This window comes from Bos grunniens, chromosome 1 (genome assembly GCF_055505025.1).
Source record: "Bos grunniens cultivar Pamir isolate PY7600 chromosome 1, Bosgru_T2T1.0, whole genome shotgun sequence".
NCBI classification, from domain to species: domain Eukaryota; kingdom Metazoa; phylum Chordata; class Mammalia; order Artiodactyla; family Bovidae; genus Bos; species Bos grunniens.
In genome coordinates, this window is record NC_141165.1 from 26,699,235 (window position 1) to 26,714,404 (window position 15,170).

The following is a 15,170-nucleotide window of genomic DNA, read 5'->3' on the forward strand; positions in this document are numbered from 1 at the left end:
TACTCACTTATAATGGTTTTGTCTATATGCTAAAATAAAAGTATAATTCAGCAGCTGTTTAGGTTTTGTTCTGCCATAAAGCTAGTGGTTGAACTTTTAAAATTGAACTCTTATGTGTAGAGAAGTATGTTTTTGACTAAGGAAGTGTTGATCGATTTTTAGATGTTATAAGTATTTCTCACATGCTGTATTTATATTTTTGGTTTCAAGAGAAGGACAGTTTGGGCCAAGAGAGTTCTCCTATTTTTTTCTCTACAGTGTAGAAAAGTTTAGAACTTTGGAGTGTTTCTCTTAAACACTTAACATAAATGAAGTTTCACAGCTGTTAAGAATCTGCCTGCAATGCAAGAGACCCTGGTTCAATTGCTGGGTCGGGAAGATTGCCCGGAGAAGGGATAGGCTATCCATTCCAGTATTCTTGGGCTTCACTGGTGGCTCAGACGATAAAGAATCTGCCTGCAGTATGGGAGATGTGGGTTCAGTCCCTGGGTTGGGAAGATCCCTTAGAGAAGGGAACAGCTACCCACTCCAGTATTCTTGCCTGGAGAATTCCATGGACACTGGAGCCTTGTGGGCTACAATCTATGGGGTCACAAAGAGTTGGACATGACTGAGCTACTTTCACTTTAAGAAGATAAAAAGGTCCAGAGGTAGAAATGACAAAATGCCACTTAAAGAGGCTTAAAAGCAAGAATGAAATACAGAAGGCCCACCCTAAGAACCCCTCCTCTTTGTCCTCCACTCCTAAACAGTGATACTGCTCCCAGGCTTGGACCTGCAGGAGAGCTTAGATGTTAATTTAGTTCAATGCCTTCAAGAGAAAGGACCAAAAGGAGGCCCTGCAGACCAACTCTTATGATGTTTGGTTTTTCAGTTTCTCTGGCTGAGAGGACGTATACTATTTCCCCCAACCCTGTCTCCCAAGACTGGGGTTAGAGAAGTTTGGTATGAATGTGGAAATGAAGAGCCATGGAAGACTGAGAGAAGGAAAGAAATGCCTTGTAAAATGTTTACTGAGACTCCAGGATATAGTTTTGATCAGTAATCTGTCTTTAGAGAAAGTGAAAGTAAAGTCGCTCAGTCGTGTCCGACTCTTTGCGACCCCATGGACTGTAGCCTACCAGGCTCCTCAGTCCGTGGGATTTTCCAGGCAAGAATACTGGAGTCAGTTGCCATTTCCTTTTCCAGGGGATCTTCCCGACCCAGGGATCGAACCCAGGTCTCCCACGTTGTAGGCAGACGCTTTACCGTCTGAGCTGAAACTGTGTATATTTTAGAGGAAAAAAAAGTCTCCGGTAAAAAATTACCCTTTTTTCTTTAAATATTTGCTAGAGGAAAATGTCAGAAAATCTTGTATGGAGCAGTGGCAAAAATATGACAGAATAGGCTGTAGTTGGGGAAAACCTGCAGGTCTCATCCAGAGCACGTAGGGCTTGCAGCCTGAGAACAGTAGAATATTAGTCTGTTTAGTTGGTATCTGCTGAAGCTGGGTCCTGCTTCTAGAATGGAGAGCAGATTATAAGGGAATTGAATTTCACAGTCAGTACAACTCACTCTTGTGGTTTCTTCAGTGTTCTCTTAACTTTTCTTCATTGACTTGCAACCTCTCTGATCCTTGGCATTTATATTCCCAACCCAGGCTGAATGATTTGTCATTTTTCTTTCATGTAGGTGTTGTGAATTAGACCTTTTCTGTTATCTTTGTCTAGCTTATTAGCAATGCCCTTTCTTGCCTTGTGTAGTATATATTAATCTTTATTGGCCTAGGATGTCAATAGGTAATCTGTAGTTCCTACAACCCTGAAAACTTTTAAGTTATCTTCATTCCTAATTTTCAAACTCAGGCCTCAGCCTCATAACTGAGGCTAAGCAAATACCTCATCCTTAAGCACAGTGAGCAGAAAGGCCCTCAAACTAGAAGCCAGAAAATCAGGTGGAATTGTCTTGTCGGCTCTGCCCCAAATTTGCCTTTTGCCTAGAGAACCTGAATCAGTGACTTAATCTTTCTGAACTTCAAAGACCTCATTGTCAATAAAGAAGTTTATGTCTAAGACCTCTGTAGATTTTTAAACCTTTACAGAGTTTATTTCCAAAACCTGTGTAGATTTGAACATTATTCAAGTAAAAATTAACAGCCATAAGTTCATTTAGTTCTTTCAGAGAGTTATGTCTGCTGCCATTAATGCCACGAGAATTCAGTAAGAGGGTTGGGTTTCCAGTTGAACCTGTTTAAGAGCTAGCATTGCAGCTGTCCTTGCTTGATTCGTGGAAGGCCATGTACTTTGGGGGATTTAGTTTGTTTTGCTTTGTTTTAATAAAGGAGTAATGGCATGAGGATGTACTCAGGAGTTATAAATATTAAGTGCTCGAGCATTTCCATGATATGCGTGGCAGCATATCCTTTAGTTAAAGTATTCTGTGGCAAAATCAGTATGCTCACATCCTAAAACCTAGGAAAAGTTTGATTTTCTACTTGTAGGAACAGATCCCTCCCCAGTCCGCTGCAAATGCTACTCAGTCTACCAGATCAGCTGGCTGTACTTACCTCACTCCAGTGTTTACTTCGTTATCTCTTAACCCCTCTTCATCCTCCTAGCCTTTACCTCATTTCCAAAGCCAGCCAATTCCACTGTCATCTGATCTTGTGTTCACAGGGCTCATCTTTTAAAAAGATAACTTAGATGAGGGGCTGGACCTTATGTAAATGGTCCCGAGTAGGAAGGCCCAAGTGTGTGCCCTGAGACTGACACTTGTGAGACTGAAGTGTTGATATAGCAGGTTCAGGGCTCTTGTAGATCCTTTTTCCTTGCCAGACCTACTTTTTCTCCCTGACCTCCTTGTGCTACAGTCTGCTTGACTGCTTAGTCCTTGCTGCTTTAACTAGACTTTCTGGATTTGATACTTTATCATCTTAGATGGCAGTGTCTTCTGACTTAAAAGTTTGATTCCAAGTCTTCACTCTTTCTGGACAGTTCTGTTTTGTTATCCTCTGTTGGAACTCTTTCTAGGAACCTTTCACGGAAGCCCATTTGGAATTGTGTTTATCTGGCCATTGTGCACATTAGCATAAATAACTGAGCCCACCTGCTTTGAATTGTCTAAGAAGTTTGGTGACGCCGCTAAGAATCTGCCTGGTTTCCATTTCCACATCTTCATCTAATTTCATCAAGTTCAAAGTCCACTCTGAAGTTTGCAGTACTTGGAAAATGTTTCATCCTGGATCGTGCTGGAAGAGTAGCTGTGTCTTGTTTTGTTTTTGTTTTGTTTTTAGCTCTCTGACCCTTCAGTTCTTCAGTTTTCTGAGAAAGAGGTGGTTTATGACTTGGCCACAACTAAGTCATAGATCCACTAGAGCTCATGGAGGGCTGGGGAATTCCCTTGTAAGCCAAGGCCACATAGGGTTGCAAAGAGTCTGACATGACTGAGCGACTTTTACTTTCACCTTTAACTTGGTAATATTCCCATGTATGCCATGCACCTCTGCCTTAGGATAACCTGGGTTCCACATTTTCCCCCTGACCCTCTAGGCTGACCCCTTCTCTCCCCCAGGCCATAGGGATCTCCTGTCCCAAAACAGGGGCCTCACATGCTATTCCAGTAGATCTTCATCTGCCCCTGTGAGAGCTCCAATGTCAGAGACAAAAAGCTTATCAAAAGCATGTAGTGATGAAGACACCAGCAGAGGGTACATAGCACCTAGCCCACTGACCTCAAATGTGGTCAGTTTGGGGTACAGCATTTTTTATATGCTTTAATTCTGTAGTTAAAGGTACAAACCAGTCCCCTTGAAGAGCAGGGAAAGAGAGATGACTCCACTCTGAGAATTCAGTCCGTTACTAATATTCCTCCTGGCCAGACGCAATGTCTGTGAATCTTTCTCTCAGAGCAGATTCAACAAGCTATGCCACAGGGCATATTTGCTGAGCTATGGTGAGGAATCTCCAAGAACCATGAGGTAGAACAACTTCAGACCCCACTTGTCATTGCTCTTATACCTGGAAAGACGTAAAGATCCTTTGCAGGGACTAGGACTGGCTGTCCATCATTATTAACTCTACAGCACAGTACTAGGGTTGTTGAAAGACACCTTGGAGAATGTGTTTTATTGTATTTGGCTTTCCAGCCCCACATCTGAGAAGCTATCCAGTGCTTTGTTAGACTTCACGTGGGTCAGAGAGCTACTGTGGCAGTGGCCACTGCCAACTCCTTCCCAGGTGACCTGAAAATTGTTTCTCTGGATTTGATTCCAAACTTTTTCCTACCTCCAAGAAGCAACAGTTAGACCCAGACATGGAACAACAGACTGGTTCCAAACTGGAAAAGGAGTATGTCAAGGCTGTATATTGTCCCCCTGCTTATTTAACTTATATGCAGAGTACATCATGAAAAATGCCAGGCTGGATGAAGCACAAGCTGGAATCAAGATTCCTGGGAGAAATATCAATAACCTCAAATACAGAGATGACACCACCCTTACGGAAGAAAGTGAATAAGAACTAAAGAGCCTCTTGATGAAAGTGAAAGAGGAGAGTGAAAAAGCTGGCTTAAAACTCAACATTCAGAAAACAAAGATCATGGCATCCGGTCCCATCACTTCATGGCAAATAGATGGGGAAGCAATGGAAACAGTGACAGACTTTATTTTCTTGGGCTCCAAAATCACTGCAGATCGTGACTGCAGCCATGAAATTAAAACACTTAACTCTTTGGAAGAAAAGCTATGACCAACCTAGACAGCGTATTAAAAAGCAGAGACTACTTTGCCAACAAAGGTCCGTCTAGTGAAAGCTATGGTTTTTCCAGTAGAGTTGGACTATAAAGAAAGCTGAGCACTGAAGAATTGTTGCTTTTGAACTGTGGTGTTGGAGAAGACTCTTGAGAGTCCCTTGGACAGCAAGGAGATCCAACCAGTCAATTCTAAAGGAAACGAATCCTGAATATTCATTGGAAGGACTGATGTTGAAGCTGAAACTCCAATACTTTGGCCACCTGATGCGAAGAACTGACTCACTGGAAAAGACCCTGATGCTGGGAAAGATTGAAGGTGGGAGGAGAAGGAGGTGACAGAGGTTGAGATGGTTGTATGACATCACCGATTCAATGGACATGAGTTTGAGCAAGCTCCAGGAGTTGGTGATGGACAGGGAGGCCTGGTGTGCCACAGTCCATGGGGTTGCAGAGTCGGACACAACTGAGCAACTGAACTGAACAGAATCACATTTTAATCCTCATTTTGGTTAGTGTATTCACTACAGTGCTCCTTTTATCCCTGCATAGATGTCTCAGTATGCTCAAGGCTACAATTGCAGTTAGATCCTTTTGCTCATTCATGTAGCCTCTCAGGGCACTCTTTGGAGTTTGAAACCTAAATTCATTCACATTCTGACTTTGCATCATTTTTACCCACTTGCTCCCCGACTGATACCTTAATGGAAAAGGTAGATCAGACACTTAAGTAGTGGGCTCTCTGGAACCCTAGGAGGGTTCCGCTATGATGAATTTAGTTACAAATCTGGGCCTCCTACTGCAGACATGTTGATAGACTATGACCAATGGTCTGAAGGGAATATACTTCCAGATAGTTCTACTACTTGATATCCTAAATCAGGAACGAGGTTTTCCATCTACCTTAAAGCTCCCCTCTATCCCCGAAGTGTTAGCCATCACACCCCCCAGGAAACTTGAAAGAAAGTTCAAAGCTCCACTCTATGTCTCAGTGACTGACCACTAGCACAGTTCTCCAGTGTTCTCTGGTCTGAGCCAGAACATTTTCTGCTCGAATTAATGTCCACTTCCCAGTTGATAATAGAACTCCCACTCTTAAGAATGGGCGTTTTTCCTACTTACCTTTTGTACTTATTTCACTCTGTTTGCCTTAGCCCTATGACTTGTGTCATTCCTAAAGTGCTCTTACTGACATAGATTCAAGTGCCATGGCACTCATTAAATAGTTGATTGCACTTGCTTATTCAACACTATAAGTTTATTGGGAACAAGGGCTCTCTCTCCTCCATCACTGTATCTTCAAGTTTTAAAACCATGCCTAGCACTCAGGGGGCACGCAGATATTTGCTGAATAGATAAATGCGGGCATGTAAATAGGAGCTGTGTCCTGTTTGCCCTTCCTTGCCTGCTCCCTGATTTTGTCCCCCTGTCCTGCACTATCTCCATTCTCTTCTAACCAACCTGGCTCCCCATGTCATTTCTGAACATCACTGCAGTTTTGCCCAGACAGACTTATACGATTTTTATTTCCCTAACTTCAAAGAATTGGAAGTAAAATAATTATTGTTGTATCCCCTCATTTTCCTGAAGGCCCAGAGAGGTCAAGCGAGTTGCTCAGACGCAGGAATGGATCTGTATGTCTACATGACTACTACACCTGTCCTGTGCCTTGGCAGATTTCCATCTTTGGTGGGATGTGGCCGATAAATATTGTCCAGGAGCCTCTAACACGTCTGTATTTACTGTGCCCAGGTTTCTTAAGCAGCAGAGCCAGTCTAATAGTATTTCTCAGGTCTTGGAGCGTAATCAGGTGTCCCTGCCCCTGCGCCTTTCCCAGCCCTCAACACTTTATTTTCTGGTAATGTGATTACACTCAATACAGGGAACTGTTTCTCCCAAGTTATCCCTTGTTATTCTTAAGTAGGAATTATTTCCCAAGTCATGGAGGAGCTTTCGGACTTCTGCGTCTAGCTGTTCAGTGCCCAGAGTTTTGCCCCAACTTTTAATTTCCTTCCCGTGCCGAAGGCCCGTGGTTTGGCCTTGCCTTTGTCAAGAACAGTGGCTAGTGCTTGATTGAAGGAACCTGTCAGTCAAGCAGTCTTTGACAGTTGCTGTAGCACAGAAGATGAGATAACTTGGGAAAGGCTGTAATCCCAAAGAAATAATAATAAGGTCCTAATAAGTTTATTGGAGTGAGATCAGTAAGAGAATGAATAAAAGGTGTAGAGTGCAAAATCACTTGATTGGGTGTTCAGGAAGAGATGAAATCAGAATTAACAAATGTAGCGCCTGGGTGATGGGGAGAATAATAACACCTTTAACAGAGTGACAGAGACAGACATGAGGAACGAGCACATTTAGGAGGGAAGATAACTCAGTGTGGGACATAATGGGTTAGATTTCATGGAAACTAAGTTTGCATTGAGCAGGCAGTTAGGAATATGAAGCTAAAGTTCAGGAAAAGGAAGTATCCATATCAAGCTGATTTCAAAGTCACAGCCTTTTCATTTATGTAGAGTGAGGATGAACAGAGCTTTGGGATGCATGTCCATTTAAGGAAGGGAAGGGGTGAAAAGTCTAAAGTTTGGGCACTTACGTCTTTTAAATAGAAGTGGGAATGGGAAGTGGGGCAGACGTAGGAAGGGGACTCAGTGGGGTAGAGCAGAGTAAAGATTGAAGAAGAGGAGTGGAGAAGCAAGAAGGGCTTTGAGCTGGAAGTACCCAGCCTCAACAGGAGTGAAGAAAAGTATGGAGACATGTTAATGAGAAGAAGAAAGTTGAGGCAACTTGTGTGCCAGAAAGAAAGCAGTGTCCCTGGAGAATGAGGTGAGCACAGAAGGACTGAGGGTATGAGGGAGAATAGAAGCACTAGAAGGAGGAGATAAACATTGTGAGAAAAACGGTGTCTCCTGCAGCGGAGTGCGAGGCTCGTGGGCCCACCGTGAGCCAGGGTGGCATGCCCTGGGACCAGGCAGGCAGGGTTGGTGGGTTTTTTATTCTAATATCAGCAGGGTTTTTTGTTTGTTTATTTTTAATTGGAGGAAAATTGCTTTACAATGTTCTTGGTTTCTGCCATACAACAACAAGAATCAGCCATTAAGTATACATAAGTTGCCTCCCTCCTGAGCCTCTCTCCTCCCCGCATTCCACCCCTCTCAGCCATCACAGAGTGCCAGGCTGGGGTCCCTGTGCTATACAGCAGCTTCCCACTAGTAATCTGTTTTACACATAATAGAATGTATATGTCATTGTTACTTTTTCCATTCGTCCCACCCACTCCTTTCCTCGCTATGTCTGCAAGTCTGTTCTCTACATCTGCATCTCCACTGCTTCCCTGCAAATAGTTTTCATCAGTACCATTTTTCTAGATTCCATATTTATGTGTTAATATACAGTATTTGTTTTTGTCTTTCTGATTTCACTCTGTATAACAGGCTCTAGGCTCATCCACCTCACTACCACTGACTCAAATTTGTTCCTTTTTATGGCTGAGTAATATTCTATTGTATATATGTACCATATCTTCTTTATCCATTCATCTTTCTGTGAATATCTAAGTTGCTTCCATGTCCTAGCTATTGTAAATAGTCAGCATTTTGGGATCTGCAACAGAACTGAGTGGTGGGAGGACAGTGGAAAGGAGTCTAATTAATATGTGGAGTATCTGAGCATGACATCCAGGTCAAAGAGAAGATATATGAGGGTCAGGTTGATAGACAGTGAGAAGGGTGGTGTTCAGGGGCTGGAGATGACAGGGAGGACAGAGGGCGGATGTGCACAAAGGTAAGGATGAGATGAGGTCTGATCTAGGCTGAGAAATAGATCAACATGTAAGTTTTCATCAGCCACTTTGGAACCTGCAAATCATTACTTTTTTTTTCTTTTTTAAAATGAGCATTCCTCCTGCCCTATGACTGCAGTGTGGTTGCCTGTTCTTAATAGTCGATGGTCTTTCTCCCAGGCACCGTTCATTTCAATTCTTCTCTTCCCGTTTGGCTTGAACATCCTGAGATTTCCCCCAGGCACCGTTCATTTCAATTCTTCTCGTCCCGTTTGGCTTGAACATCCTGAGATTTCCCATCCTGTCCTGTTCTGAGGGCAGGCTTCTAACGCCTCTCATTTTAGCCTAGGTCAGTGGCGCTCAACCTTGCTGCACACTGGACTCTGAGGAGCTTTCTAAAAACATACGGGTGCCTGGGCCCAGCACAGAGAATCCGATTTAATTGGCCTGGGAATTTGTTAAACTCCACAGGTGATCTTTGTACGTGTTTGCCCAACCGGGTGTTCTCCCGGGTGAAAATAATGACTCCAGTTGTGTTGCCCGCACTGGGAGCTACCTGATGAGCACAGACCCACCCCTTCTCTAACCATGGCAGTATTACAAGTGTGGCTGCGCATGAGGACTCCAGAGTCTGATGCCTGGATTCCTATCTCAGCTCTGTGATGCTAGGCAAACTCTCAGTTATCTAGAATCCTCAATTTCCTAATGTGCTGATGGGGAATAATAATGCCTACAAAAGGCTTAATTCTCAGAATGTAACATACTTACTAGCACAATGCCTGCCACATAGAAGTGCTCAACAAATAGTAGTTGTTTTTGTTAATATTTGTGTTGTGATTGCATTAGCTTTTTTTCTAATATGCTGTTTTTTCATAGGACCACACAAATTAATTTCTTCCACATACTATTTTGTGCCTCTACATTGGAAAATCATAGGCTTTCTTTTTCCTAAGTTTAAAAAATAATAAAGCTTCATGACTGTAATGATTACAAGTAGCAGGACTTAGTGCTGCAATGAAAGTTGGCAAAGATTACTTTTCTAAATATTTAGCTTAGTTTCAGTTTGCTTGGTAAGAGAGTGGCCACAGGATGGCTCTGTCAGAAACCCACAGATTTCTTAAGGACTGAGTGTGGACCATGATTTTTCGAGAAATTCACTCTGGCAGGAACCTGCCCAATGGTAGTTCAGTTATATTTTGCTTTTTCTCAAAACTATTTATGCAACACCACCACAATATTTATCACATGTAATTATTGTTTCAAGTGTCTTTAAAAATAAAGAAAACATAATCTGCCCTTTATGCCTACCATTCCGCCTGGCAGTTCCTTGGTGGGGTAGTCACACCTTTCTGATCAGCTGTCTGCCCCCACTGCAAAGTGATTGTTCCAGAGGCCAAAACTCTTGCTAAAAACAGCATTAAGTGTAAAATGGACATTAACATACTTGCATTTACAAGCAGTGAAGTTTGTCATCTTCGTGTTGTTATTTATGCAGCATTAACCTTTTTCTCCAGATCATTGACACTGAAAATATGATGGACCGAATTGTGACTGGCTTGTCTGAGTCTAGTGTCAAGGTGCGGTTAGCTGCCGTCAGGTATGAGCTTTAAATGGCCTGAATAAAAATCCTTTGCCATGTGTTTAACCTTTTTCCTTTCCGGACCTTCACCGAGTAAGCACAGAATCCAAATGTTACTTGACAGTATTCTCAGGTGAATTCATACAGTGTGTAACACTATTTAACAGAGAAACTAGCTTGAAAAGCCCATGAAGTCCTGAAGTAGTTGAATTAACGCTGTGTGTAGATAAACTTGAAATGTATATTAGTAATTGTGCAATGCCCAGCAGTGTGTTTTAAAAGGAAAAGTTTTGGCTTCTTGTGAAGCTAATTTTGATTATTCTTTGTAGATGTTTGCACAGTTTATCTAGATCTGTGCAGCAGCTTCGAACCAGTTTCCAGGATCATGCCGTGTGGAAACCTTTAATGAAGGTAAGAAGAAAACATCAAGTCCACACCTATTCCCGCAGAGCCATTAGTGGGCAAGGTAGCTGACAGCTCTCCCTGACCTAGGAGTGTGTCTGATTTTTATGTTAAAGCGTTGTGAACATTTACCTCCTCCGATCTATGTTCTAAGCCTCTTTAGAACACGCGGACTGTGTTTCTGAGGTCAGCATCTCGTGTGACAAGGGAAGTACACACCTGGCTTTCTTGCATTAAATAAAACTTCAGTTATTCATCGGATCTTCCTCTGTGACTAGTATTACACTTTAGACTTAGATCCAGAGTCATCTTTGTGATTTTTAGTTGTTAAAAAAGAAAGGAATCAGCCATTTACAGATAAAACCTGTTCTTAGTCTTTTGGCACTCCCTTAATATTTTTAAAAAGTTGTTACTTCCTGCCTCTCCATTCCAGAAAGACTTCTTTGTTAAGACCTAAAGGTCTTTCCTTTGAGGGTACACACACAAAAAAGGGTGGTTTAGGTGAAAGAATTATCTGAATTGAGACTTAGAATATGCATCAGGTTTCTGCTAATAATGTTATCCCTCATACATTACAGAACCACAGGTCACTGTGGTCTCACCATCTTTTTTCTTTTTTTTTTTTTTTAAGCAACTGTATACTTTGCGTTTGATCTGCAGATTTTTTTTGTCTAAGCTTTTTGCTTTTTGTTTTGCTTTTTAGTACCTACTGTGAAAGCCTCCGGGCACAGTAAGTCTACCAAAAATTTGTACTACAGAGCTCTTGCCCTCAGCTTAAAGCCTCAGTTACAGTAGAGGCTTCTGTGTGGTAGACTTAGTCAGAATAGTCGGGGGAGGCTTCTGTCAGATTATAAAGTGACTTTGAAGGCAGAAGGAAGGCAGGAGGATTTCCTAGAGAGGAATAGCCTGAAGAGCAGAAACATTACGTGTGGTGTGTGAAGGAGGACTGAGCCGCCTTCAGGACTGTGGTGGAGGGTGCACCGTGGGCACCGGGTGGAAGGCGGGCACCAGCTGGAAGGGTTGGGCCAGTGCCTTCCCCAGGAAAGGGAGTTTACTGTTGCCACTCTTTCTTGTTCTTAGATTGCACCTTTTTTTGTAGCAGCTTCATCTTAGTTTATTGATTCTGTCCATTCAAGATTTTTTTTTAAGTGCTCTACTATTTCCCAAAATAGCTTCCAGATATTTTCTCTGGAGCCATTGCTCATTGCTCATTCTGATTGCTCAGCTTAGTACCCCTCTATCATATGAATCAGAAGTGGTTTCTGACTAGTTCTGCCTGGGCACAAGTTGGGTGAGCAGTCTAAAAGGATTTGTGCACTTGGGTACATGTGGGTATAATTACCATCAAACTATTACTGTTTTGCACATTTAAAGTATAGTATTAAATCCCTGAAAGTAAATGAGTGATTTATTTCAGGTACTTTTAGGTTTTTTTTAGTTCAGAGATTGCTTGCATGTCTATTGATTCTTTTCCCCCTTTTTCTTGTCTGTTGTCTTTAAATGTTGATTAGCAAACTATAGAAGAGTAGGCATTCAGTTTTAACTAAAACTTTCATTTGTGGATTATTTTTTGTTCTTATTTTGGTGAAATTCTATTTGGTCAGTGTTGGATGTCAGCTTCTAAATTTCGTATGTTATATCTGATACTGTACTGAGTAAATGCTTTCAAGAATTTCTTGAATTTTTCTAGCATGTCTTCTGTTTTATCATTTAGTGTTATCTAATTTGAGAATAAAACTTGGTAAAAGCACATGAATCTCTGTAAAACAAATAATATTTTTTAAAATGAATCATAAAAGTAAAGCAACTTTGTGAAACAAGTAGTAACTATTTATTAATGGTTCTTTTTTACAAAATACACATTTTGAAAGTCATTTTTTTTTCTTAACAAGACACAGAACGTCCCTTCCTCCCAAAATACACTACCCTGAATTCATATTATTGTAAATTCCTGAACACATAGACAAGAAACAAAGCAACTTTTTAAAGCCTTGTTTGGCATTCACTTATTTCAACCAATGATTCTAAGTAGTATAATTTTGGAAAATCATTATTTCTCTTAATTCATAAGCGTTCTTTGAGTGCCCACTTTGTGCAGTGCCACTTAGGCCTGGATAAATTATAGATATTATTATAGATTATTCTTTCAAAAAGCTTTAGTTTGTAAGTAGGAAAGGAGACTGGCAGGGCTGCACAAAGAATTTGAATAGTGGACAGTAATACGGGCCCTAAGAGAGGTCACAGACAATAGCAGTGGACTCAGGAAGATAGAATGACTTCTTTTTGGAAGGGCTTCTGGAAGAAGATGACTTTAAAGCATGGATAGAGATGTAGGAAGGACATGGCAAGGGAAGGGAAGGGTGAACAGAGTCTTAGAGTAGATTATGGCGAACACAGAGATTGGCCAGCATAGTATATGAGATTTGATCTTTATCACCCAGCTAACAATTCACAGGAGACTTAAAACACAGTATTTTAGGAGAATTGCTTCGATTTTGTAATTCTTGTTTGTTCTTAACATGGGAACTTCAGACTTGATTTAGCTGAAGAAAGCAGATAATCATTTAACTCTCCAAATTTTTTCTTTTTTTTAATGATCCATTTTCATTTTGTGTAACTAGAACTCCTAGGATTCCTTTTGGGGTCATAAGCCTGATCCTGGTCTGATTCCAAGTGCAAAGGATTTCTTTGAAGTGGATATGGCATATAACTGGTGGTGCTTATGAAGCCTTCTCTCTTTGAATCTAGAAGGAAGGGGTTCTGATAATAGCTAACAGCAATTAACCTTTGTCATCATGCTGTGTTGTTTTCTCTAAGTTCAGCAAGAGTCCATGATAGTTTGCTGTATAACTTGTATGAGTCTGATATTGTGTCTGATAGCAATTATGGCAAGGAGTTACCTTCTTTAAAACCTTATTTTTATGTAGCCATTACTGTGTGATAGTTTCTGCTCTAAAATCTTTTTATATATTAATTTTCATACAAATCCCTGAAGCAGACTCTGTTATTATCCTCATTTTACAGGCAAGGAATTCAGAAACTTATTACGTAATTGAACTGAAATTTGCATTCAGGCATTCTGCGTTCTTATGTCCATGCTATGCCACTTCCCTTATTCAGCAAATGACATTTAATCTTAAATATTCCCATCAAGGAAGTGTTGCGAAGTCTCAGACAGGTTAAGAAATGTGTTTATGTTCACGCGTCTAATAAGTGGAGGAGTGACGGTCAGGACCATGTGATTCCAGTCCTGAGAACCAATTCTTCACCTTGCTCTTCCTGTGTCATAGTTTGATCCATCCACATTCCTGTTCAGACAGGTCCTTCCAGAAGCAATGGAAAGGCTCAGGCCCTCGGGCAGTTCTGTGGTTTCCTAAGTGCCTGATGTGGTGGAATCAATTGGGTTAACTTGCCTCAGAGCAGTTCTCTGGTCTTCAAACCAGAGCACCCCATCCTAACTCGTGTCTGTCTCCTTTTCCATGTAGCAGTGAGCTGTAGTTCTCCAGCAAGACAGACCTGAGGGCCTTGGTCAGTCATCATGACAGCACTAGGTGAAGTCTCACTCAGTGTCAGGTGGATCTTTCCTCTCTCTCCAAGATGAGAAATCAGATTAAAAGATAAATTGTTTTTGTTCTCATTTATTCTGATGATCTCACCTGCACGATTGCAAACTATTAATAGTATCCTTTTTTTTTTAATTCCATAGGTTTTACAAAATGCACCAGATGAAATCCTAGTAGTAGCATCGTCCATGCTATGTAATCTCCTCCTTGAATTTTCTCCAAGCAAAGAGGTTAGTGTTGATTTTCTCTTCCTAGATGACTTCTGCCCAGTCTAGAGCTTAGTTAAATAATTTTCACAGTAGTTGACATTAAAATTTGAGGCTCGGGGTTTAACACTACTTCTGAATTGTTTGGATGTTTAGATGTTGGGGGGCATTAAATTAATTTTAAAAAAAAAAAAATAAATAAATAAAATAAAATATAGCTGTCATTCCCTGTTAGCCCTTCTCTGCCTGGCATATGCAGCTTATTTCAAAGATATTATAGCTTATAGTCAATCTGAACTGTCTAAAATTGTAAATATAGAAAATAATTACACAAGTAATAGACTATTTTCAAATTATATTTACTAAAGAATAAATTAAGACCCAATTTTGTAAACCAAGATTACATGGCATTGCAAGGAGATAACTGCTGGCACTGAAAAGTAATCTTTTTTTTTTTTTAAGCTTTATTTTGAAAAGTAATCTTTTTAATGTTAATGGTACTTATTTAGGGAGGGTTTACATTTGGGATTTTTTTTCCCCCTTATATGCATTTTATACATTGTTTGTGCATGCATTGTTTTTATGATAGAGAAAATGGAAATAAATTTTAATAAAGGGAAGAGGTTACCTGATAGAATTAGTTTTACAGTGTTGAAATGTCTCTGGTCTGCCTAGTCACGAGCTAGGTTTGGACACCATCCGTTACTAAGTGCATTTAGTGTCCCATTTTGGTGAATTTCTTTCCTGCACTGTAATACTTCAGACTTTTGACTGGTGTTTAGGAAGACATTAGTAATGAGGTGGTGGTTCAGAGACCGTCATTCAGCAAGCGGAAATCTTGGGACAAAGTGGGAGAGACTGGTAGTTGTTCTGAAAGAAGGGGAGGCAGGATAGGACACCAGAGCACCTATCTC

The 15,170-nt window shown here is 40.9% G+C and overlaps 1 protein-coding gene across 21 annotated transcripts in view; it reads left to right on the forward strand.

Moving 5' to 3' along the window:
* The window catches only part of ARMC8 (armadillo repeat containing 8), a 108,890-nt gene that overhangs the window by 71,821 nt on the left and 21,899 nt on the right, over positions 1–15,170 (forward strand). For all 21 annotated transcript variants that reach the window (XM_086359576.1, XM_086360101.1, XM_086359748.1 and 18 more), the window contains 3 exons: positions 10,021–10,103; positions 10,415–10,496; positions 14,194–14,280. In XM_086359576.1, coding sequence (XP_086215702.1) covers positions 10,021–10,103; positions 10,415–10,496; positions 14,194–14,280 — 252 coding nt within the window. The remainder of the gene's footprint in view (positions 1–10,020; positions 10,104–10,414; positions 10,497–14,193; positions 14,281–15,170) is intronic.